The sequence below is a fragment of the Orcinus orca genome, chromosome 3 (genome assembly GCF_937001465.1).
Source record: "Orcinus orca chromosome 3, mOrcOrc1.1, whole genome shotgun sequence".
NCBI lineage: Eukaryota > Metazoa > Chordata > Mammalia > Artiodactyla > Delphinidae > Orcinus > Orcinus orca.
In genome coordinates, this window is record NC_064561.1 from 38,429,045 (window position 1) to 38,454,630 (window position 25,586).

A 25,586-nucleotide genomic window follows, 5' to 3' on the forward strand; every position below is an offset into this window, starting at 1 on the left:
TAATTGGCCTAATTTCAATATTGTTGTGTCTCAGGGAATAGGGAGGCCTGAGGAGAGGGAAAGAGATGGGGGAGTGGCCGGTGGGTGGAGCAGGCAGAACACATACAATATTTATTGATTAAGTCTTAATTACACAGGCACAGTTTGTGCCCTCCCCCCCCGCCAATGAATTACTATAGTAACATCAAATATCACTGATCACAGATCATCATCACAGATATAATAATAATGAAAAAGTCTGAAATATTGTGAGAATTACCAAAATGTGACATGAAGACATGAAGTGATCAAGTGCTGTTGGAAAAATGGTGCCCACAGACTTGCCACAGGGTGGCCACAAACCTTCAGTTTGTAGAAAACACAGTATCTGTGAAGTGCAGTAAAGAGAAATGCAACGAGATGCCTGTATCTTCATACATACACTCATAGTAAATAGAATATTTGGGATTTTTTTTAATGTTACATTTTATACTGTATGCAACTCTCTGAAACTTGTTTCCCCCTGCAACAATTTGTCTTGAAGATCTTTCTTACCTACATCTAATTCATTTTTTCTAACTGCTGCACTGAAGTTCACTGTATGGATGTGTCAGGGATTTTTCCTCACTTGCCTATAGATGCACATTTATTTAGGTTGTTTCCCAATTAGAAGAGTATTTTTTTTTAATTACAGCTTCACTGAGACTTATCACACACTATAAAATTCATCCTTTTAAAGTGTACAATTAGTGGTTTCTAGTGTATGCACAGAGTTGTACAACTATCACCACCAGCTAATTCCAGAACATTTTCATCACCCTCAAAAAATACCTAGTACCCATTGGCAGTCACTCCCATCTCCCCCTCTCCTCAGCCTCTGGCAAACACTAATTTACTTTCTCTCTCCGTGGGTTTGCCTACTCTGGACATTTCGTATAATGGAATCACAAAATATGTGACCTGTTTGGTTTCTTTCCCTTAGCATATGCTTTTCAAGGTTCATCCATGTAGCATATATCACTACTTCTTTCTTTTTTTGGTCTAAATAATACTCTATTGTATGTATATATCAAATTTGTTTATCCATTTTTCAGCTGATGGACATTTGAGTTATTTCCAATTTTTGTCTATTATGAATAATGCTGCCGTGAACGTTCACATACAGACTTTTGTATGAGCATGTGTTTTCAATTCTTTTGGGTAGATATCAGAAGTGGGATTTCTGGGTCCTAAGGCTACTCTATGTTTAACTTTTTGAGGACCTGCCAAACTGTTTTCCAAAGTCACTGCATCATTTTACACTGCCACGAATATCTATATCTATGTATATTTAAGCAAGAAATAACATATTCATAGGGCAAATTGATGTGTTTATTCTCTTGAGACATCACCAGCCATGTTTGGAGCAAGCTGAGAAACACACTAATTTAGTGCTGTCTGGTAGAACCTTCTGCAATGATGTGCTGTCCAGTATAGTAGCCACCAGCCACATATGGCTACTGAACACTTGAAATGTGACTCCTGTGACTTAGGAACTGTATCTTTAATTTTATTTAATTGTAATGAATAATAAGTTGGATTCGTCTTCTGTGGCCCATGGCTACTATATTGGACAGCAGAGTACTTACTCTCTCCTGTCTGTAAAAACTCATTGTTCCCCAAAAGGTCACCTTAAAGATACTGAGAAAGTGACTTGCCTTCTGGTCTGCACCTCACAGCTCCAAACTAGCTCCTGTCACAGACATCACAGAGAAGAAATTCAGAGACCACAAAGCCTTAAATCAGAACCGCACCACATTGAAATTCAGGAAATTCCCAACTTTTTCAGAGATGTGTTTGGAAAATCAGCGCTTTGTGTATCTCCTTTATGCTTTCAGCTCACTCGATTTGAAGAAGTGTTTAGTTTCTTATTACAAGAGCAATACATATTCAGCACAGAGAAGCATGAGAAGAAAACAAAAACAATTACAGGTAGTTACTGCTAATATCTTTTTTTTTTTTTTTGGTACGCGGGCCTCTCACCGCTGTGGCCTCTCCCGTTGCGGAGCACAGGCTCCAGACGCGCAGGCTCAGCGGCCATGGCTCACGGGCCCAGCCACTCTGCGGCATGTGGGATCTTCCCGGACTGGGGCACGAACCCGTGTCCCTTACATCGGCAGGTGGACTCTCAACCACTGCGCCACCAGGGAAGCCCGACTGCTAATATCTTGAGGGGTGTGTGTGTGTGTGTGTGTGTGTGTTTGTGCACATACATGGAATTTATTTATATTTCAGCTTTGAGGACAGGAGCAAAACTGACAGTGGAACCAATCTTGTTCCTTGTTCACAGTCCCTTCTCATAGTACCTGTGATAAGATTTTATTCACTTACTGTGTTCTCACTGTGTGCCAGGCCTGTGCTGGGTGAGACACAGACTCCTGGGGGAGAAGGACATCAAAAACCCATTCATCCCAGTGTGACAAGGTTCTGATAGGGGTGAAGCGAGGCCAGGGAAAGCACAGGACAGGAGTAGCTACTACCTGGGGAGCTGTGGAAGACTGCAAACGTGAAATGACATTTGAGCTGGATCTCTGAATTGGAAGAATTCATGACGCAGAGAAGAGGGTGAGGGGCGTTGCAGGCAGAGGGAAGAGCGTGTGCAAAGGTTTCAGACATGAGGGAGCCAGGTGTGCTCAGGGAAGGGCGAGTGCTCCTGTGTGGTTGGAGAGGTAACAGCACAGGTCACAGTGGCTTACCTGCTTTATTGTCATTTAATTCTCCTATTCCCCTGATAAGTAAAATGTCATCCCCATTTTATAGGCAGAAAGTGGAAGCTGAGAGAGATGAAATAATTTGCTCAAGGCTGCCCAGCTAGTGAGGGCAGAGCTGGGGTTCCCGTTTGTTGAGCACAAAGCTCAGTCTTGAGTGATGAGGGAGGATGGCACCCAGTTGTGAGGAGACTTTTCTGCCACACTCAGGAACTCAGAAGTTACCTGCTGGGTAGTTCAGCAGGAGGCTGGCGTGACCGGATCTCTGTTTTAGGAAGACACTGTGGCACCAATGCAAAGACAGTGTTGGAGAGAGCTCAACCCACACTGTAAGTAGGTCTTCAGTTTACCTGGGACTGAACCACTCCCAACGCGCGCGCGCGCACACACGCGTGCGCGCACACACACACACACACACACACACACACACAGCTTCAAAGATAGGAGCCCCCGAGAATCCAGTGCTTTTTGTTTCTCTCTCCCTTCCCAAATGAAAATCCATGCTAGCAGCCCAAGTTCTGTGTCTTTTCCAGACCATGGTGGGAGGAGGTTGGGGGAAGGGCACATTGCTCCTTGCTGGAAGACCCTGAATAAATCACTTCTCAGGCCCTCTTCTGTAAAATGAAATTCTTAGAATTTCCGTCTTTAAATATCTTTTCCATCTTTTAAACTGTCTGGCTCCTAAGAGCAGTGGGACCTATTAAGGGATTTCACTCTGGCCACACATCATGGTTTTTGGAGAGCTAAGATAGTCTCAGACCAGCTGCCCCCAGGTTTAGAGCCTCTTAGCAATTCTTGCATGAGTCTAGAGATCTGGCTTTCTAGGCATCCCTGAAGACATAAGAGAATCTTCTTTTGTTCCCAGGCTAGGCCAATGGCAGCAAATAACCTAATTAGGACTTCACAAGCAGCTTGCCCAGTGAAAGGTAATTTAATTAGAGTCTTATTAGTTGTTATAACTACTTTTTAATGAAGCTTTATTACATTCAACTATGCAGATACCAAGCAATTGTGTTAGATGTTGGCAAACGGCTCATTAGTCTTTTTTTAAAAAAATAAATTTATTTATTTTATTTATTTATTTTTGGCTGCATTGGGTCTTCGTTGCTTGCGGGCTTTCTCTGGTTGCGGTGAGTGGGGGCTACCCTTCGTTGCGGTGCGCGGGCTTCTCATTGCGGTGGCTTCTCTTGTTGCAGAGCATGGGCTCTAGGTGCACAGGCTTCAGTAGTTGTGGCTTGTGGGCTCAACAGTTGTGGCTCGCGGGCCCTAGAGCGCAGGCTCAGTAGGTGTGGCGCACGGGCTTAGATGCTCCGTGGCATGTGGGATCTTCCTGGACCAGGGATCGAACCTGTGTCTCCTGCATTGGCAGGCGGATTCTTAACCACTGTGCCACCAGGGAAGCCCCGGCTCATTAGTCTTTGATTTCACTTCTTTTTTTGCATTGTTCCCACCTATCCTGATATTCAGATGCCAGGAGCTCATTTTTCTCTTCAAAGCCAGGTGCAACCTTGAAGGCATACTTCCCTTTCTTATCCCATTTTTCCCATTTCTCTGGGATTCCCTGTCTATTAGAGTTGAATTGGAACAATATGAAGGATGGGGAAAGGCTTTCCACTGGCCTTCCACATTCTTTAATATTTCCATCATTAATCCCTCCCAAGCTGTACAATTTCAAGGACTTAGGTCCCCTGGTTGAAGTGCAAATGGTATGTTGGAGGCAAACACAGAAAACCATTATTACGAATTAATACCTTAGTGAAGATTAGCTCCTCATATTAGCTAATGGCCAATAAATGAGACTGCAGTAGAATCCACCCTGGACTGAGTAGTTTTGATATTTGTTAGTGTGTAAAGCATGGGGGAAAAAACAAACAAAAGAAGAGTTAGTTTTTACTATGCACGAGGCACTGGGCTAGATATTTTCATATTTATTATCCCATTTAATCCTTTTAACAACCTTGATATGAATGTATTATTATAACTGATTTACAGATGAGAAACAGGAGCACAGAGAGTTTGAGTCAGCTTCAAAGTCACACAGCTAGTAAGAGGAAGAGTGGGGATTTGAAGTCCCAGGACATAAGACAAAGGCTAGAAGAGCACTGAAGTGTGGGCAGCCTTGGCTTCTAGGGGGCAGTATCAGGTCACTGGGGGTTAAGCATTCCAGGGGATCACCTATGGGCAGGTGAACCCCAGGACAGAGCATTGAGGGGCACTAAAGACTACCTTGGCAAGGCTTACAATTTGGCCCCAGCAGGGCTGATCTGTTCATGTTCTGTCTCTCTTCATCAAAAAATGGGCAGTGTGATGTCATCATTAAGAGGATAGGATTTGGTGGCAGGCTGACCTAGATTCAGATCCTTATTCCAGCCCTTCTCTGTAGGTATGACCCTGGGCAAGCTGTTTAAGGTTTCTCAGCTGGGATTTTCTCATCTGGAAAAAGGAATAATGGTATCTTCCTTATATTTTTGTGGAAGTTAAAGAATATGTGTGAAGCTTCCAGCCCAGGGTAAATGCCAGTAAGGAGTGGCTCCTCCACTTTGGAATAGGTATTGGTGAGCTGTGTGGTTACAGCAGGCAGGGCCATGGGCAACAGGAAATGAACCCACAGGGAAAGTGAGATCTGGGCTTATTAGGTTATTGCTTCTTAATCTTGAGTGTGCATCTGAATCACATGGAGAACTTGAGAACCCAGATTGCCTGGCTGCACCCCCAGTTTCTGACTCAGTAGGTCTGGGTGTCATCTCTACCAAGTTCCTGGGTGATGTGGATACTGCTGGGCTGGGGACCACACTTAGAGACTCAGTGCAAAGGCCTTTCATAATGGGTACTCTCTGTGCATTAACAGTGGCTCTAATCCCTGGACAGAACATTTGGAGTCCATCCGAGCCTGCGGTGAATCAGAGAAGCAGAGCTCTGGCCTCTCTCCTCTTCCCCCATATTCTACCCCGCTTCTGTAGTTTCTTGAGGTTTTGGGATCCAGTCCTTGTGAACAGGGTTCAAAAAGGCTTAATTATGATGCCTTAAATTTTGCCATGCCAGTCCTTGGGCCTGCTTAGGTTGAAGGGATATTTGTGGTTTAAATGAATCCATTTTACGGCTGAAAGTGCTGATACAATTTGTTCTTCACAGAGACAAGGAGGGGTTAGGCTCTGAGTAACAACTTCCAATTAATCTATTTGCCTGAAATTTTATATTTTCAATAAGTTTACCACTTTAACAAGCAGGACAGATAGTCTCAGACAAGCAGAAGCAACTGTGTTTGCCTTCTATCATTCTTTTTACCAAGAAGGGGCAACTCACGGAATACTAGTGAGATAATGCACGTGGAAGGGTCTAACATAATATCTTAACAAATAAAAAAATCATAATTTTTTATTGTTTATTGAATAAGTATTTTTAAGCCCTTGTGACAGTGTGTTTATACTAGGCTTTCTCTACTTTGGCACTATTGAGATCTTGGGACTGATTATTCTTTGCTGTGGGGGGCTTTCCTGTGCATTGTAGGATGTTCGGCTGTATCCTTGGCCTCTCCCACTAGATGCCAGGGGCACACTCCAGTTGTGACGATCAAAAATGTCTCCTGACATCGTCAAATGTCCCCTGCGGGGCAAAATCATCCTTGACTGTGAACCACTGCTTTACATGAATAATCTTATTTCATTCTCACAAAACCCAGTAAAGTAGGTGTTATTTGTCCCATTTTAGAGAAGAGTGAGGGAGAGGAGGAACAGAGAGGTTGAGCAATTTGCCAAAGACCAACCAGCTAGTAAAGGAGCAGGAGCGGAATTTGAACTCAGGACTGACATAATCCAAGGCCTCATTTTGGACCACCACTCCCCTCAGCCTTTCTAAGAGGACACATCTAGGAAGATGTAGAGAAGAGCGTCTGCTTAATCATATGCATCCTGGTGATTGCCTCTGAGAAGGAGAGAGATGAATGGGATGAGGAGTGGGGCCTTTTAGGTGTATTTGCAACATTTTATTTAAGAGGAGAAAGAAGATAGGTAGCAAACTCAGCAACATGTTAACATTGGTTAAATCTGGGTGGACAAGTCATGGGTGTCTCAAATTATTATTATTATATTTTTGCGGTACGCGGGCCTCTCACTGTTGTGGCCTCTCCGGTTGCGGAGCACAGGCTCTGGACGCGCAGGCCCAGCGGCCATGGCTCATGGGCCCAGCCGCTCCGCGGCATGTGGGATCTTCCCAGACCGGGGCACGAACCCGTGTCCCCTGCATCGGCAGGCGGACTCTCAACCACTGCACCACCAGGGAAGCCCTCAAATTATTTTTAATCCTCCAACCTTTTAATGAGAAGGAACTGGTCCCATTTTTATTTCCCCCAAAGACATAGCCCATTTATAGAATTACTCATAATCCCAATTTATCAACAGATCCTTATTAAATGTATCCTCCAAAGGTGATATTATATTAGAGGCTTCACATACATTAATAGCTGATGTTTTTGAATTATTTACTCGTGTCTGGCACCCAGCTGAGTCATTTTCATGCATTTTCCTATTTATTTCTCACTCCAATACTATGAGCAGATGATTTCAGTCTCGTTTTACAGATGTATTAACTGAGGCTTAGAGAGATGAGCTGCAGAGCCAGGACTTCAGACCTGGATTTGCCTGATTTCAATGTCCCTGTTCTTTCTAGTACTCCAAGCTGCCAGCCAAACAGAACCTGTGAAGGGCAAGGAAGGAAGGAAGGAAGGGAGGGAGGGAGGGAGGGAGGGAGGAAGGAAGGAAGGAAGGAAGGAGGGAGGGAGGAGGGAGGGAGGAGGGAGGGAGGGAGGGAGGGAGGGAGGAGGGAGGGAGGGAGGGAGGGAGGGAGGAAGGAAGGAAGGAAGGAAGGAAGGAAGGAAGGAAGGAAGGAAGGAAGGAAAAAAAGGAAAGGGAAAGGAAAGGAAAAGGGAAGGTACCAGCCCTCTTCACTGGATGAATTGGGGTGGGATGGCAGTGACAGAGACAGGTGGCAGGAAAGGATTCCTGAGGTGCTGAGACTCCCTGGCTGATCTCAGCTCCTGGCTTAGGATCTTGATCTCTCAACTTGGTGGCAGTGGGTCAGAGTTCATCTCTTCCCTGCCCTGTCCTGGATGCTGGTTCCAACACCTCTAGGTTAAGTACAGTCTGAAAATAACTCTGCCTCTCCATCCTGACTAGCAGTTCAAGGTCGGGATTAAATTACCACCCTGACTAACCAGGGCTCATTGCCTGCCTCTCAAAAAAGCCTCCTTCCCCAGAAGAATCTGCTCAACATGCCATCTCCTTGCTTCTTAAGAAGTGCTCGATTAAATTTTCCATTCGTGAGGCTGGCATCTTCCGAGCCAATTTGAATTTTGCAACTAAAATGTGGTGCATTTGCCATGCCCTTGTCTAAATATAGACTGTCCACTGAGTTCCCTGGATCAGCACAGGCCCCCATGGTCGGGTGCGGCAAGCTTGGATGCCCAGAGGAATCCTTCCTTATTAACTCATCCTTGAGTGCCTCAAAGTTGATTGTTTTCCTGGGGTGGGCGGGGGGAGTATCTTATTTTGTTACGGTTTTTAATCAGTACATCAGCCCCAGAGCCTCGAACCACTGATGTGGATCGTGGTGGCCCTGGCAGCCATGTGAAAGATCAAATCCGTTTACACACTGTGGGTGACTGCTTTTTGTTCTCAGATCCTGGGTAACATACACACATTCCAAGGCTGCTGCTTGCTCTGGCTCCCCTGATGGATGGGGTGTTGCATTCCAAGAGGGCAGCTTGCTAGCCCTGAAGTCTGGAAGGCTGACACCAAATTAGTTGGAAGGATTTGAAGCTTTCAAGCCATCTTATCACCTCTGAGGGGAAGCTGACTTGTCACGCAGATGTCTGAAACTTCCCCAGGCAGTGAGGAACTGTCAGCATAAAAAGTGGTTTCTTCAGCTGTGCTGAAACACGCTTAGTGGGAGTGTAAATTGCTATATCCTTCCCAGAGGGTAATTTGATAATACGTGTCTGAGGCCTTTCACATGAGTCTACCTTTTGATCCTAACCATTCAAAGTGGATTTTATCCTAAGGCAATCCTAAAGGGCAAGTGTACAAAAGATATTAAAGAAAAAAGTGCATGTATAAGAAAATCTGTCACAGCTAAAAACTCAAAACAATTGTACATCAAGAGGGGATGGATTATCAAACATACAAAAAGATGCTTAACCTCATTCACAGATATTTCACATATCAAGCTGGCAGAGATCAAAAAGTTTGATAACAAACTGTTAGGGAATGAGTGGGCACTCTCAAATGTCAGTTAAGGAAATGAAAATTGGTACAATCTCTGTGCAGGATGATTTGGCAGTATTTATAAAAATTAAAAAAAAATTTACTCAGAATAGTCCACTTTCAGGATTTTAATTGTATAACGTGGGAAATAGTGAAGTATGTACAGGAATATTCACTACAGTGTTGTTTGTAATAATAAAAGATTTGAAACAACCTAAATGTCCTTCTATAGAAGTCTTTTTGGAAGAAAAAGGAATACTATGCAGTATCAAAAAGAATGAGGTTGCTCTATTTATACTGAAGTGGAAAATTTCCAAGATGCACTGTTCAGTGAAAAAAGCAAAGTGCAGAATAGCATGTTATTTCTATTAAAAAGAACGTATAAATATATTTTTATATGCATAGAATATCTCTGAAAGGATGTGCAAGAAACTGGTATTAATAGTTGCCTCCAGGTAGGGGAATTCGATATGTGGGGACCAAGGAACTGAGAGGGACATTCTTTTCATTCTACACTTGGGCCTTGTGAATGTGATACCTTGTGTGTGTCTTATCTATTTACATAAACATGACCACTATTGTCATAAGTGGATTGGTTATATATAATACATTATGGTACCTTCTATTATGGATTGCAATACATCAGTTAAAAGATGTGAAATACAGGGCTTCCCTGGTGGCGCAGTGGTTGAGAGTCCGCCTGCCTATGCAGGGGACACGGGTTCGTGCCCCGGTCCGGGAAGATCCCACATGCCACGGAGCGGCTGGGTCCGTGAGCCACAGATGCTGAGCCTGCGCGTCCGGAACCTGTGCTCTGCAACGGGAGAGGCCACAACAGTGAGAGGCCTGCGTATCGCAAAAAAAAAAAAACCAAAAAACAAAACTGAAATGATTCAGTTTTATTGAAACGGCAAGAAGTCCACACTTGATACTTAGTGATAAAAGCACTAGGTGATGTAATTTGTGTACACATACACACACACACACACGTGAAATAATGTGAAATATGAAATACAGAGGTGTATAAAAAAGTTAATAACCTACTCCTCCTCACTTCTCTCTACCCCTGGAGGTGACTAATAGCTTTTAAAAATAGGATTATATAAAACCCTATGACTTGTCTTTTTCACATAAATATCATGACAACCCTCCTACACAATAGATCTAACCTATTTATTTTAACAACTTTACATTTTAATATATTTAAAATTCCTTATTTAGTAAAATTGAACATAATCAGGTTAAACCTAAAATATCAAATATTTCTTGCTCCAGTGATTCTGTTTCTAGGAATTTATCCTGAATATGTGGGCACAGACACATAGACAAGAGTACTCACTGCAGCATTGTTTTTAGTATGGAAAAACCGAAAATAATCTAATGTCAATGAGCTGGGAAATTGTTAAATAAAATAGGATATTCCATAGATGGATTACTATACAGCCATGAAAAGGAAAGCAGTAACTATACATTCTGACAGAACTATGCCCAAGATATGCCGTTGAGTGTAAAACGTAACCTCCACTATAGTGTTTATAAAATGATACCATTTGTAAAAATAAACAGGATGTAAACATACATTCCACACACATACACACTCAAATATTTACACATACATACAATGTATATGGATGCTTACAGATAAATAGAATATTTCTGGAACTATACACGATCTGGTAACAGTGTTTGCTCCTGGGAAAAAAGACTGAGAGTGCTGGATAGAGGTGGACCTGGGGTCTGGCGTGGGTAGAATGATTTTTCTTTCTTTTTTTATTCTTCTTGATTTAAATAAAAGTCAACGCACTAGTTTTAAATAAAGAAAGTAGATTTAAAAATTGCTACAAGTAATCACACAAGACAGTTACAAAGCACAATGGCATAGTCCAAGTTCCCTGTGGTCCTAAGACTATATAATTTGAAAGAAGAAAGTATAGAAAACCTCATGCCCTGAAGTACATCTTTATAATGTCATAGGACAGGGTTCTTATTCTGGGGTTAGGGAGTCCCTGAACTTGGATGGGAAAAATTATTTTTATTTTTTTTAAAGAATTAACCTTTGGCTGAAAGTTAGCATTTTCTTCCACAGGAATGAAGGCAACAAGCCACAGTAGAATTAGCAGGATTTGTCGCCCACGGAAATCAGATTTACGATATTATATTACGTTTGCTGCAGATATCTTGAAATATTTCCACTTGCCACTACTTCAAGTTATAGTAGTTATTTATCTGACTTGCTGCTAGATCTTGTTTAATATGTTAATAATGAAGAACATTGGTTTACTCTACAGTAAATTTGTTTTTTAACATTATAATAGCTATTTCAACATAACTGATTTTCTTTGATATCCTGTGTATCTTATTTTATGGATCTATTGTAAGAATGGGCTTCACCAGATTGCCAAAGGGACCCGTGCAACAAAAAAGCCCAAGAACTTTTGCTTAAGATAAAGTCTGCAGAGCTGGGGATAAGGAGTCACAAGTGACACTATGAGGGTATACCTGGAAGCAGGTACCACTTTCTCTTGATGCCAGGGGCTGATTGATGGCCTGAATATATAAATCAGAGATGTAATTTTTTTTGTTTGTTCCAGTTGGTAGCACCCCCCTCCTCCCCCACCAGCTGCCTCTCTGGATCTCTGCCCGGCCCTGTGCTGGTGGCGTGAGCCCTGGGGCCCATGCCTGTGAATGACAGTGAGCCCGGCTTGCCCTTGGTCCTATTTTAACCTCCTTCTGGGCCATGGCCAGGGTGCTGAGCTCAGCCTCAAAGCGATGCATGTTAGCTTGGCAGGAAACTCTATCTTAAAGAAGAATTTTAAAAAGCGTGCGAAGCTAAGCCCCAGATACATCCCAGCTTCAGGGGAGCAAGACACTGTGCGCAGATACCCCTGGAAAAAGTTAAATGGGGCTCTGAAAGGAACGGTCGACTTGCACGTGCTAGGACTTTCTATTTCTGAACATTTCGGCATGAACTGTTCATTGGTGCGACTTTTACAGCGGACTTTATGTGCTCACACCGGAGAGGGGCACTTGAGTGCTCAAAGGGGACTCACGTGTGCTGCCCCTGGGTGTGGTCACGAGTGTGCTGTTGACACAATCTAAGAACACAAGCCTGTCAGTGAGGATGGTACAATGGGCTGACCTATGCTCTGTCATGTCAGGAGGGGGGTGATGAATGGGTGAGGATGTCCCTCCCCCACCATCATTCCAGCCTGACAAGTACCTAGGACATAGCTGGCTTTTCTCCTCCTCCCCCCAATATCAGTTTGGCCCACCTTTCTTTCCGTCTCCTCTTCATTCTGGGGACACTCATCATTCAGATCATACCATCTGCCTTGTGCTGAAATGGATCCACTCCTTCACTGACTCACTCATCTAAGTATTTAGGGTCAGCCAGCCATGGATTCAGATCCCAGCTCAGTGAGTCACTTGTGCAAGCAGGGTAAATTAACTGAATGAAGACTTAAAAATTTCCGACCAACCTTTACATTAATTCCTTTTTCCCACAAAAAACACACCCGTGAAGTTGTGTCTTTCCTCCTTCCCTTCATTCTCTCACTATTAATCTTTCTCGGTACTGCTGAGGCCATGGATGCCAGACCCTCTCCTCCCCCATCTCAGGCTTCTCAGTGAAACCAAGGCACCATTGGATGTTCCATTGTAAACACTCTTACTCCGGGAGTTAAAATATCGAGGTACTTTTATCATTCAAATTGAGACATTTTGAGAATATGAGAGGGTTACAATAATCATCATAGTGCCCTTGGTAACAGACATAAGTGGAGACTGGCTCAGGCAAGGTGGGATGTCTGGTCACCCCATTATAGAGCAATGCTATGTCACCTACAAACAGACCCAGTGTATCTATGGTGCGTTTAGCAAAGCTGGACACCTTCACTTTTTTGGGGAAATGCTTTGATATTAAAGAAATCAAAGTAGACTTCACGGGATAAATTAGAATGTTGGCCTTCCTTCCATTCATTTTAGGGCCGTGTGTGTATGTCGTGTGTGTGTGTGTGTGTGTGTGTGTGTGAGAGAGAGAGAGAGAGAGAGAGAGAGAGAGAGAGAGAGAGAGAGAGAGAGAGAATTTAGAGTTACATTTGGAGGTGGGGGCAGCATTCACTTCTCAATACCTTGGGCCTTTCTGAAGGTCTTAATCAGGCCCTGCTATAAAGTCACCAGAATTGTGTCCTCCTCTCCTACTTCTGTGGGGACCAACTCTGACCATATCCCTCCCAGAGGCGAGAGGCAGGTGACAAGGGCTGAGAAGGTGAGGGAAAATGGGGACTGACTGGCAAAAGACAGGTCTCCCCCAGAGGCGGTAGAATGGCAACCTTTTATGAAGAATGAAGATGTTGTCCAATTTTCAAGCTCATAACTTGGGTCCACTCCGGTCTTCATCTATCTAATCTTTCTTCATTGGGTCCATAACCAGACCCATATTGGCCGTTTGGTTTCACAAGAGCCGTCAAGACAGTTTCAACGTGCTTGTGGTATTTTCAAGGAATGTAGGACAAGTCACCTAACCTCTAAGCCCGTTTCCTCATTTATAAAGTGAGCAGAACATTAATACCTATCTGATGGGCTACTGGGAGGTTCAAATGGTAGATGAAGTCTGGCACATACTGTGTGAATCATAGCTGCAATTGCTATTTTTATTGGGAGTCTAGTAGGTACATGTCTCTGGGCATGGAGGACAGGAAGATGAGTGAAACCTGGACCATTTCCTCCAGAGGTTTGCAGCCCAGTAACACTGCTGAAGATGTGCCAATCAGTCCTGATTCCCGTGAACAAATGTGACAAGCACCATACACAAGGTATAAAGGCAGCCATCACCACCAGGGAAAGGGGTGGGGACCAGAAAAAACTTCCTAAGAGAGGTGTCCACAAAACTGGGGGTCTACAGGTGGACAGGATTTGGATGTTCAGAGGGTACGGGAAGAGCATTCCTGCCAGAGGGAAGAGTACGAAAAACACATAGGGTAAGGAAAATGTAAGGTGTATTTGGGGAAACAGCAAGCAATTTGAGTTAACGTGCGCTCCTAGCACCCGTGTTAGGCAAAGAGGAAAGATGCGGTCACTGCTTACAAGAAGTTCACACATAAGTCCATCAGTCACGAGGCTGCTAGAGAGAGCCACCCCTGTAGTGTTTGGGGTGGACCATGGGCACTTCCTTAACCTCAGGGCTCCTCTCTTCATGGGACCCTCCAAAGCCCTGGGTGGGATCCCAGCGTGTCTCCTCTAGGTAGTAGTATTTTGCAAAGTTTTCATGAGTAAGGTCTATTACATGCAACTGGTTAGGATCACTATCTAATTCCACTCCAACTTCCCTCTGTCATAATTTCCCTTCATGTGGGTGTTAGTATAGGGGTTGTGGGCATTTTTGGGAACTAGCTAAGAGTTAAAGATACATTTCATTTGGGTTCTCTTGAATATACATATATGGTGTGCATATATGTATATTCTTATATACATATATGTGCATTTTCTTTCTGTATAGCTAGGTTATCACTAGTCAGGGTTACTGCAAAGTGGAAAAACAGCTTCTAGAAATACTCTCTTGTCCACAATGCAACCCTTTGTGACAAGAAGAGGTAGGACCAGAGGCTGATCCAAGGTAGGAGAGAGTCCTATGGTGCTGAGATCACACGTATGTGGTGAAGAGGTGAATCAAGTTCTGAAATGTATTCAGCCAGAAGTTAGGCTGTGAAAAAGTGTTGTAAATTTTATGTGTTTAACCCCAAAGCCCAAATTTGATAAAAGCCTTAAAGGTATATGGCACTACCCGTAGTATGTTGTGAAGCTGAAAAAAATCTAAAGCACCCATAATAAAAGAAAGAGAAATTTTGACTTAGCTTGCTAGGGGAAAGACCCAATTATTTTTATATTCTTTATGTTCTCACCAGGATATGGTGCCTTTTGGTTGCTGAATAACAGGCAGCCACTTGCCCTTCCTTTCCATCTTCTCAGAATAGACTCTGCTTTCCCTAGGCCTCTCTGGGCTTCCATAAATCAGGGCTCAGAGACCCACACCTAGTATACCCCCAGTAATGAGCCCTTTAGCTTATTCCGATTGCCTAGATGTGAATCCAGGTTCTGTCACTAATCAGCTGGGTGGCCTGAGGCAAATCACCCAATCTCTCTGAACTTCAGTTTCCTCATCTGTAAAATGGAGACAACCACAGTGTCCATCTGGTAAGCCTCTGGAGAGGAGTGAATGAGAGCCTGCATAGAAAGCACCCTTAGCCTGGTGTAAGCCAGGCACATGGCAAGACCTAATAAATGGAGCTATTAGTATTACTGTTATCAGATGTGGTTAGGGAGCACAGTGACTGCGGAAACATCCTGCAGATGTGGGAGAAAGCAATTTCCCATTGTGTCCTGGTGGCCATCAGTTATTTTTATGAGCCACACATACTCAGGTAAAGGCATCTCCTGCATTAGAGATCTTAGTAGGCCCATCTGTGATGGCACTGCAGCTACACGCACGCCCACTGGCATTTCTGTGGTCTGTTTCACCCCAGAAGGACTGGGTGCTTCCACAAATGGCCCCCATCCTATCATACCTGACAAGCATGACTCCATACACATCATCCTTCCCCCTCACCGCCCCCCTGCCCCCCGCCCTAAGCCTTTGACTCTTATGGCAAAGCTGAGGCTAATTTGTTTATCCATCACTGAGAGGATAAATCACCCTCCCCCTTTCTTCCTGCTTTCTCCCACAAATATTTATCGTGCCTATCATCGTGTCTCCCATGATTCTAAGACTTTAGGAGACTCACAGTAAAATTTCAAAAAAAATTTTTGGTGGGGACAGACATAGGGTTACCAACTTTTTCTTCTGCCAAGTAGAATACTGCACACACACACACACACACACACACACACACAATGATTATCACTATCACTTATTACCATCATCCCATTAAAGAAATGTTATTTCAGTTTCCCAAAATAGAACATAGTCTTTAGAACAAAAGAACAGTCATTTATATTGAGTACATTTGGAAAAACACAGGATTTTCCTAACTCTTCTTTCATTTTGTCATGAGCCAGTAAAAATGTTATCACCCATGGGCACCAGACCTCAGACAAATGTGTGGAAGCACTGTAGTAACAACAAGAATAATATAACATATGTTTATTGAGTGCCAAATATGGAGTCTAATAGATTCTATCATTTACTAGCTGTGTGACCTTGGGCAATTTACCAAACCTCTCTGAACTCTAGACACAGGGTGATGATCCTTGCTCTGCAGAGGGGCTGTGAGAATTACAAGCTATACAGAACATTTAGTGTTGAGCAGTGTTACCTGCTACACTGAAGACCTGCTTCCACAGGGCTCATTCTCCTCCCCTTCTCCAGGGAGGCTCTAGTTTGAAGAGTTCACCTTCCCTCCTAACAATCCTCTGCCTTCCTCTGTATGGACTGGCCCGAGGGACTGGGCAGGACTGGGGATGTTTCTGGCTGCACTGGGGGAAGTTTAACCAAACTCTGGTTCTCCAAGGGGTGTTCATTCCAGGTTCCCAGGCATGGGGAGGACTAGTGCTATGCTGGTGGCATAATTGCCTGTGAGAACTGGTTAAAAATTGAGATTCATGGCCCCATCATGAAAGATTCTGATACAAAGGTCTGTGGTGGAGGTCAAGAATCTGTGCTTTTGAAAGCAGTCCCCTGCCAGATGTTTCTAATGAGCAACTGGGTTTGCTGATGGTCATGGCTCCTGGTTTTTGGGTTGGGACATTTTGTCCACTCACCTCATAAGAGTGTCTGGCGTATCATTCCTAGCATGGTATCTTGTGAGCCCTGATGAATGGGGTCTGAGGAGATCCTGGGAGTAATCCTCTTGGTTGTGTTTCACCCAGTAAACTCAGGGCTATTCCAGATACATCTCTTATTCTCCTGTATCATAACCAACCCATCCCCAAGTCCTTGAACATGTCTACTTCTCTCCACCTCCACTGCTACCAGTGTGGTCTAAATTACCACCAGCGCTCACTGGGATTACAGCCTCCTAACTGCCCCATCTCTGCTCTGTGCTCCATGTAGCTGCCTGGGTCATCTTTTAAACACATAATCAGATTGTATCTCTTGTCGGCTTCAAACCCTTCGGTACTGGCCATGGCAATTTATCATAAAATCTAAAATCATTAATGTGGCACAAAAGCCCCTGCATGGCCCAACCTGTGCCTGCACCTCCAGCCTTGACTTGCACCTGCCTCCCCTCTGTTCTCCGGGTTCTGGTAGTTCCCTACCAGCTCCTCCCTCAGGACTTTCAGGTGTGCCCTTCCTTCTGCCTGGAGCTCTCTTCTTCTACCTGCCCCTTTCACTGAATTAACTCCTCCAAACTGTTCAGGGTTCTGCCTAAATGCCACTCAGGGATCCCTGTAATACACCGATCCCTGTTGTATACTTCTAATAGCAGCATACCCCTTTTCTTCAAATCTTTTTTCACGATTTGCATTTATGTTTATTTGCATGTGTGTATTTTTCAAATTATCTGTGTTCCTCACTAGAACTAAATTCTATGAGAACGTGAAACACAGCTGCTTTGCTCCACAATCTCCAGCACAACGCCTGGACCTAGTAGGCTTCCAATAAATACATACTTATTCAGTGAATGAATGAATGATTAAAGATGTGGAAACAAGTCCCTATATGAAGGCCAAGATCCCACTTTTTATTCCTGGTTGGGGTGACTAAATGCCCAATGTTGACAGACCCATGTCATACACAGTGCAGGAGGTATAGAGAAAGCCGAGCCCTGAGCTAGAATGTGGATGACCTTCCCTGATAGTTTATGAGTGAATTTTTTTCAGGGGTGAGTAGGGAATGGAAGAAAGACAGGGTTTTGTAACAGAAGTAGAATAATCAGCTTTTGACAAGGTGGCTCTGGGGTTCCTGGAGAACATTTGCTATGAGAGCAGGTTGGGACCAGAAAGCAAAAAGGTCAGACATCTTTGTGCACTGGACCAGGTAAGTGCCTGTTCTGACAGACACGGATTCAATTCTTGTCTCTACCATTTACTTGCTGTGTGACCTTGGGCAAGAAGTCTAACCTCTCTGAGCTTCAGTATATTTAACTGTCGAGAGGGAGCTATTACTTTCCCCTGTCAGGGTAGCTGTGAGGATTAGTGAGATAATGTCTGTAGAGGGCCTAGCAGAATGTCTGGTACACAGTATGTGCTCCATGATAATAGGATCTCACTAGGCTGTGAGCCTCCTGCACGCAGGGGCCATGTTTGCTTGGTTCAACAACCCAGTGATTAGTACAATGCCTAGCACATAGTAGGTGCTTTAGGAAGTCTTCATTAATGATTTTATAAATGACTGAATGTATTTTCCTGCAGTAAGATCTCCCTCTTCTAGGAAGGATTCCCTGTGTGTAAAATTTTCCCTCACTCAAACCAATTGATTTCCCTGTGAGCAACTCAAATCCCTGTGTTTTGAAACCTCAGAACTGGAGGATTAGTGTGTGTGTCTGTGGGGGTGGCTCTGTCCTGAGTCATCTCTGAGACCCCCACCCTCCCTTATGCTCTTGTGGGAGCTGGAAATTCATCAGCCCTAATCTGAATGAGAGGACTGGAGAAACAAATCAATGGAGAGAGGGATTCCGATTTGGTTCAAGTACTATAGAGATTACAACTGTTTCTTTGAAGCTGACCATTTATTTGGAGGGGAAAGCAGTTAGTTCAATAATGGCTTCCTGATGCCTTTCAGCATTTTAAAAGACGGAAGAAGGATTTGGAGCGAGGCAAGGTTCCAGTGTTTTCGAAACAACACACCAAGCCCAGCTACCAGTTGGCTGCCCAGCGCTTCCTGCTAGCCACCCGCACCCCCATCTACTACACACCCCCCTGCACCCCAGTGCAATGCATATCCCTCAATAGCTCAGCCGCTTCTTGAACCCTGACCAGGCAGGTGGGAGTTGGCCTTCATTGTAATGCCAGGCAGCTGAAGACTCCTTGGACACCATGCACATCGCCCATCAAGTAGAAATGCTACTATATTATATTCCAATTATTTCCTGTCCCTCCATGGCCTGATTCCAGGGGCTGAATAAAGAGGTCCTTGTTTGGTGGCTCCATCCCTGCTCCCAAGTAAGTGAGAGCTGGTCCCTGGCCCAACTTGGTGTGAGGCCACAGGGAAAAAGGGTGGGAGGAGATAGGGAGGGTGTTACAGGTGGGGAGGGCTCCACAGGAGATGGGAGGCCTGTCTCTGCAGGCAGCCCAACCTCGCTCGCAAAAATAAAAACAAGGGAGGAAGGAAAACAAATGGGGCCCCTGACCAGGACCCTGTAGGGGGCAAGGCTATTTTCCTTCCTTCCCAGGAGGAATCCCAACCCTCCTCTTCCATGGAGAAGACAAACACGGCGATAGAAATCTCGTGCCATCCAGGCACCTGGAAGTCTATCACCAACTAGAAGTTTACTCCTACCTGGGCTTCTCTGTTTGCCAACCACTGTCTTCCCCCAGATCTGCTTTCTCCCCTTCTGAGTGAAAAGCCTTTCATGGAAAATTTAGAATTTGGAACCTACATCAGATTCCAAAGGAGTTATTGTTCTACATCATGTTATTTTTTTTTTTTTTGCTGTACTTGGGCCTCTCACTGTTGTGGCCTCTCCCGTTGCGGAGCACAGGCTCTGGACGCGTAGGCTCAGCGGCCATGGCTTATAGGCCTAGCCGCTCCGCGGCATGTGGGATCTTCCCGGACCGGGGCACGAACCCGTGTCCCCTGCACCGGCAGGCGGACTCTCAACCACTGTGCCACCAGGGAAGCCCCATGCTACTTTTACTTGGGTGTTATTTGAACTCAGACGAAGTAGAAGCCCACATCTCATTTTGCTCAGATGCTCTTTCTATTGATAAATTACTAAGAACATGTTAATTAAGCACCTTCTCTGTTTGAAACTCTTGAGTAACTTTCGAAGTCCATCCCAAATTCAAGGCCTGGAGTCCACACTCCTTACCCGCCAAGGGTTGGATTTCCAGGGGAGAAGCATGTGGATAGACTCAGCTCAGGGACAGCACACTGGGAGAGCTCCGGGAGACAACAGTTGGTCAGGAAGTCTTCAAGTCAAGGAGAAGAGAAACAAGCTCTGATAGCATCAGGGTGGCAAGAACATCTCACTTTCTGTGGCATGGAAGCCAAGGACCTGAGATGTTAGGAACATAAGGTCTCAGAAAGGCATGGACAGAAAGAGGGGGGAAACTGAAATAGTATAAGTGAGAAGAAACTGAGGGTGGGTGTGAAGAACAGGACCCAGAGAGAAGCCACATCGTCCTGCACCACCGCGTGGGTGGTGAAGTGCTAACCTTTGCAGCGTTTAAAAACCTGGGTGTCCAGGAGGTTGGAGCCTGAAAGGAGCAGAGAGATCCCCTGGCCGGTGCTTCTCAAAGCCTGGTCTGGGGATCACCTCTTCAGAATCACCTGGTGGGCTGGTTAAACGTGATTCCTGGGACTTCTCTGATGTACTGGCTCGGATTCTCTATGTGTTAGGTCTTAGAAGCTGAATTTTTATCTAGTTCCACAAATGATTCTGATCCTTATTGAAGTTTGAGAGCCCTTGATCGAGTCCAGCCCTCTTGGTCCCTGGAAGTGAGACCTGAAGCCCAGCTGGTAAAGCAACACACCTAAGTTCACAGAGCTAATCTATGGCAAAGCTCACATACATAACTCTGTTGCTCCTGACCCTCAGAGCAGTACTCTTTCCATTTCAACATGCTGGCAGCCTCTTCAGTTGTTTCCCTTGCCACCTAAAGTGAAAGCCTGCACCTTTGATCCACTCCTGCATCCTGCTGGGGCTTTGTCTTTCCTGAGGATGCTCTGGTCACAGCCTCTGCCAGCTGAGGATCTGGGGTGGCGGGGGCGGGGGGGGGCGGGGGGGGGAAGAAGGAAGAAAGGAAAAGGATCTAGTTCCCTTCTGAGCCTTTAATAACAGGTATTGGCAACTGAATGGAGAAGAAAACACAGTTTTAGCTGCAGGGGGTATTGGGGTTTGGTTTGTACTACTAAGAGCTAACTTTCATTGAGTATTTGCTGTGTACCAGACACTGTATTAAGTCCTTTCCATGCACTAGTGCAAACCCCATGGAGCAAATAGTAACTAGCCCTATTTTGCAGATGAAGAAACTGAGGCTCACAGAGAAGTCATCATTTGCCCAAGGTCACATGGCTAATTATTGGCCAAATCACTCCATGTGCAACCACGATCTTTGTATGGTCCAATGGAGTGTGAACTGTCATCCACTTTAACTGGACAAGCCTGCAAAAGGACCCTGAGACCTTGGGAAAGAAAAGAAAGCTGGGCAGCGGGATGTGATCACTACTTGGGGTAGAGCTTCAAACCCTCTCCACTTAACACGCTGAAAATATTTCTGAAAGGCATTAGCTCGAAAGCTAGCCTTAAAAATGACAATATGGAGAGTAGGTTAAACAGTTTTTCTTTATCATTTTTAAACGGAAACTCCCGACATCAGTTTACCCTCTTTCTATTTGGCTCTTTCTCTTGGAAGCAGTGTGTCTTTAGGATTTTTGTTACTTTGGGGATTTGTTTATGTTCAGTTCCAACTGAGCCCCTGGTGTGACTGTAGGCGTTAGTGGTCCATGGCAAGTAACAGCTGTTGTCTCTTCTGAGATCACAGCACATGACTCTGTCATAATTACCTCCCTCCATTCATTTTCTGGAGTGTCCCCCAGGGATAGAAAAAGAAATCAAAGCAGATCACTGCCTCAGAGAAGGGACAAGTGTTTCCTGAGCCGTGTGGACAGCATGTCACAGTACCCTCCTCTAGGTTTACCTCCTACCCAGACCTTGGCTTCATCCTTAGAGGAAGTCAGGTAGCCTTTTGAACAACTCACTTAGTAGGACTCCCAAACAAAAGAAGATGGGCACATTTTCACAGGAGAGAAAGGGCTCAGTTTCATACTAGCAGGACTTGGTGTCTGGTAGCTGAAGGTGAGGGGCAACTATAATTTAATTCTGGACATTCCATAAACCATCAGAGTTAGGGATATTTTGGGGTGAAAACTGAGAATGTGTGACCCTCTGGCCGTCTTCCTTCTCTTTCAAATCTTAAGCTTTAGATAAAGGCTGGTTGGGGCTGTGAGTCTGTAAAATGCTCTTATTAACTCATAATGGAGGGAGTGCATGGAGGTGATAGCAAGTGGTGAAAGGAGGAGAGGGAGAAGGCAGCCTCTGCAAAGCTCTTGAGGAGCGTGGATCTCTGCAGGAGCCCTGGAAATGCTGAATGAAAACTGCCTTTCTGTGTACGAGCTGCCTCCCTGCTTCCCAAATGCCGTGTCTGCGGTAACTACAAACTATTTTGTATGCAGCATTAGTGACACCACCTTAGTGGGCACATGATTACTACTGTAATAACGCTGGTGTGATGTTCAAGTCCAGTGTCCTTTTAAATTATTAAACCAAGGCTGTTGAATGAGTCATTGCACATACCAGATTTGCCTCCTGAGGTTCTATTTCAAGTGACTCGTACCTTAGCGCGTTTCACTAACACCTGAGTTGGTTCTTAGCCACCTACCCAATCTGCAAAGCCTTTGCAGAACAAACAACATTCCCCAACCTCCAAACACACAGACTGCATAAAAAACTAAAACCCACAAAAAACTTTATAGTAAGCTCATCAGTAAACCCAAGATCTGAAAATGCCCCGTTCCCCTCCACCAGTTCCCAACTTACCAAGTGGTAGAGCGATGAAGAAGGGTAGCCAACACAAGATGAACATACCGACTACAATGCCCAAGGTCTTGGCTGCTTTCTTTTCCCGGGAGAACTTAAAAAGTTTGACAGCTATGGAACTCCTGGGGTTGTGGCCCTTGGCCTTGGTACTGCTGAGGGTGTCCTCATGAAAGTTCTTGGAGTGGATCCTCAAGGTCAGCTCCTTGGAGTTGGACATCTCCTTCATGACTCCAGCCTCCAGGTTCTTGGTGGTCCTCTTGGCAACGATGTAGACCCGGCAGTACATGACCAGAATGACCGCCAGAGGGATGTAGAAGGAGCCCAGGGAGGAGAAGAGAGCATAGAAGGGTTCTTCAGTGACCCCACATTCCTTGTCATCATTGGGCGCCGGCTCCTTCCACCCAAGAAGAGGCCCAATGGAGATGACCGTGGACAAGACCCAGACACCGAGGAGTGCCAAGATGGCCTTCCTCCTGGTGACCAGCGATGGGTACTGCAGAGAGTAGCGCACCCCGATGTAGCGGTCGATGGAGATGGCGCACAGGCTCAAAATGGAGGCTGTGCAGCACAGGACATCCACGGCAGCCCAGATGTCACAGAAGATACGGCCCAGCACCCAATAGCCGAGCACCTCCAGGGCCGCGGAGAAGGGCAGCACAGTGAAGCTTAGCAGCAGGTCGGCAATGGCCAGGTTGACAATGAAGTAGTTGGTGGGCGTCCTCAGGTGACGGTTGCAGGCCACAGACAAGATGACTAGGATGTTGCCCACGATGGCAAAGAGGATGAAGGCGCCCAGCACCAGGCCCACGGAGATGGCCCTGGTGATGTCCAGCTGGGGCAGTGTGGAGTTGCTCGAGGTCTGGTTGGGGCCAGTGAAGTTGGCATTTTTCAACTCTCCCCAGTGGGCAGGTGCTGCTGTGTTGTGGCCGGTGTCCAGATCGGGATTCATTTTAGAGTCCGCCCTCCATAGCCAGAGGGGTGACAGGGCTGGGAAGGGCTGGTGAAGGCTCCTCAGCTGCCCTGAAACTTTGCTTCCCCCGTGGTCTTCTTCCCAAAGGCGTCCTCCTGGCGAGAAGTCATCTCCCCCGGGCAGCCCAGCCCGGCAGCACGTCTCCTGCCTGCACCGAGCCGCTCGCTCGCCTGTCAGAGCGAAGAAGAGGAGAGAGGGGACGAGGCGGCAGCTCCAAGTTTAATGGTCCACGTCAGGCGCGCCGGGCCGGGCTCGTGGGGAGCGGCGGGGAGGAGCGGGCGGCGGGGCAGGGGGCGCCCGGCTCTGCCCGGCCCGCGGCGGGTCTGCGGACAGCGGCGCCTCCGCCCAGCTAGCGCCGAGGAGGGTCTGCTTTCAATGAGCCGCCTCTGGGATGACTGCACGGCGGTGACATCAGGCGGGGAGCCCGGCGTCCTGACTCCGCGCGGCACTAGGGGGCAATGCGGGTCCAGCGAAGGCGCCCGCAGCCCCGACGCCGCCACCCTGCTCAGCCCGGAGGCGGGCCGCGCCCCCGTCTCCCCGAGGGCAGGCCAGTAGGGGGAGGGTAAGAGGTGGGGGGAGGGTAAGAGGTGGGGGGAGCGGGGCGGGGGTGGGGGCAGAGTGACCTGAGAGTGGGGATCCCCCTGTCCCCCACCCCCAGGTGGCTCACTGGGATTCTTTTTTCCTCCTATTCACTCCGCAGTTTCAAAAGTGGGCTGGGGGTGCTTGCCTTTAGTGAGGGGCGTCTGGAGTCAGCACTCAGATATAGGGGGCTCTGCAACTTGCGTGGCACCTAAAAGAGGAAGAATTCCAAAGTTAGTCAAATGAGACGGACTTGAGTCAGATCTGAGACCAACCCCAATCCTTCCCTCCCTGTGAAACCTCTCTGGTCTCATAAGAAAACTCGGAAGCTTCTTGTCATTCATTCATTCAATCACTCATTCATTTAACAGATTGTTAACTGGGAACCCCCTGTCTGCCCTGGGTTCTGTTCTAGGCGCTGTGGGTAGAGTAATTGAACCAAGTAGACAAAGACCCCTGTCCTTGGGGAGCTTCCATTCTAGTGGGAGGAGACCAACAAATAAGGCAAATTCTGAGGTGCGCCCTATGCTGACAGGCGTAGCAGAGAAAATAAAGCAAGATTGGGGAAATGGAATGCTGTGGGGTGCATTTGGAATTTATATGGGTGATCAGGATTTTCCTGAAGTAATGTTTGAGCCAAGACCTGAAAGAAACGAACAAACTGTGGGCTCTCTGGGAGTAAGACCTCCAGGCAAATGGGGAGGGGACTTGGGGAATCCAGATTATTTGTTGAATTCTTTCCCCCTTTCTGCCTGATTTCCATGTTGGACATTCAGCTATAGGGACACACTTCCCAAGGTGGGTGAATGGTACTTAGGAAAGAGGGTTATGGCCAAGGATGCCGAGGGAGAGCCTTATGTTAGTTAACATTTATCCACTTGTCGCATCTTCTCACGACCCTAGGAAAGAAGGACTATTCTCATAATCATTTTCATTTAGTGGATGGGACACCAAGGTGCAGTGAAATTTAACTATGTGTAAATCCACATGGCCATCAAGGAGTGAATTTGGGAGTTGAACCCAACTGCGTGTCTATCCAAAGTTGAGCACTTAGCTGTTATGTCACACTTTTCCCCCAGAAGCAAGGAAGGGGGTGAATTCTCACCCCCAGCTTTATTGAGATATAATTGACATATAACATTATGTAAGTTGATTTGAGACACTTATATATCGCAAAGTGATTACCATCATAGTGTTAGCTAATACTGCCAACATGTCATGTAATTACCATTTCTTTTTTTGTGGTGAGAACATTTAAGATCTACTCTCTTAGCAACTTTCAAGTATATGATATAGTATTATTAACTACGATCACCATGCTGCACATTAGATCCCCAGAACTTATTCAGCTTATAAC

General features: G+C 45.7%; 1 protein-coding gene across 25 annotated transcripts in view; it reads right to left on the reverse strand.

The window, feature by feature from the left end:
* Positions 1–25,586, reverse strand: part of ADRA1B (adrenoceptor alpha 1B) — a 633,734-nt gene that overhangs the window by 36,794 nt on the left and 571,354 nt on the right. For all 25 annotated transcript variants that reach the window (XM_049708459.1, XM_049708460.1, XM_049708476.1 and 22 more), the window contains one exon: positions 22,681–24,440. In XM_049708459.1, the coding sequence (XP_049564416.1) occupies positions 22,681–23,629 (949 nt within the window). In that variant the 5' untranslated portion in view covers positions 23,630–24,440. The remainder of the gene's footprint in view (positions 1–22,680; positions 24,441–25,586) is intronic.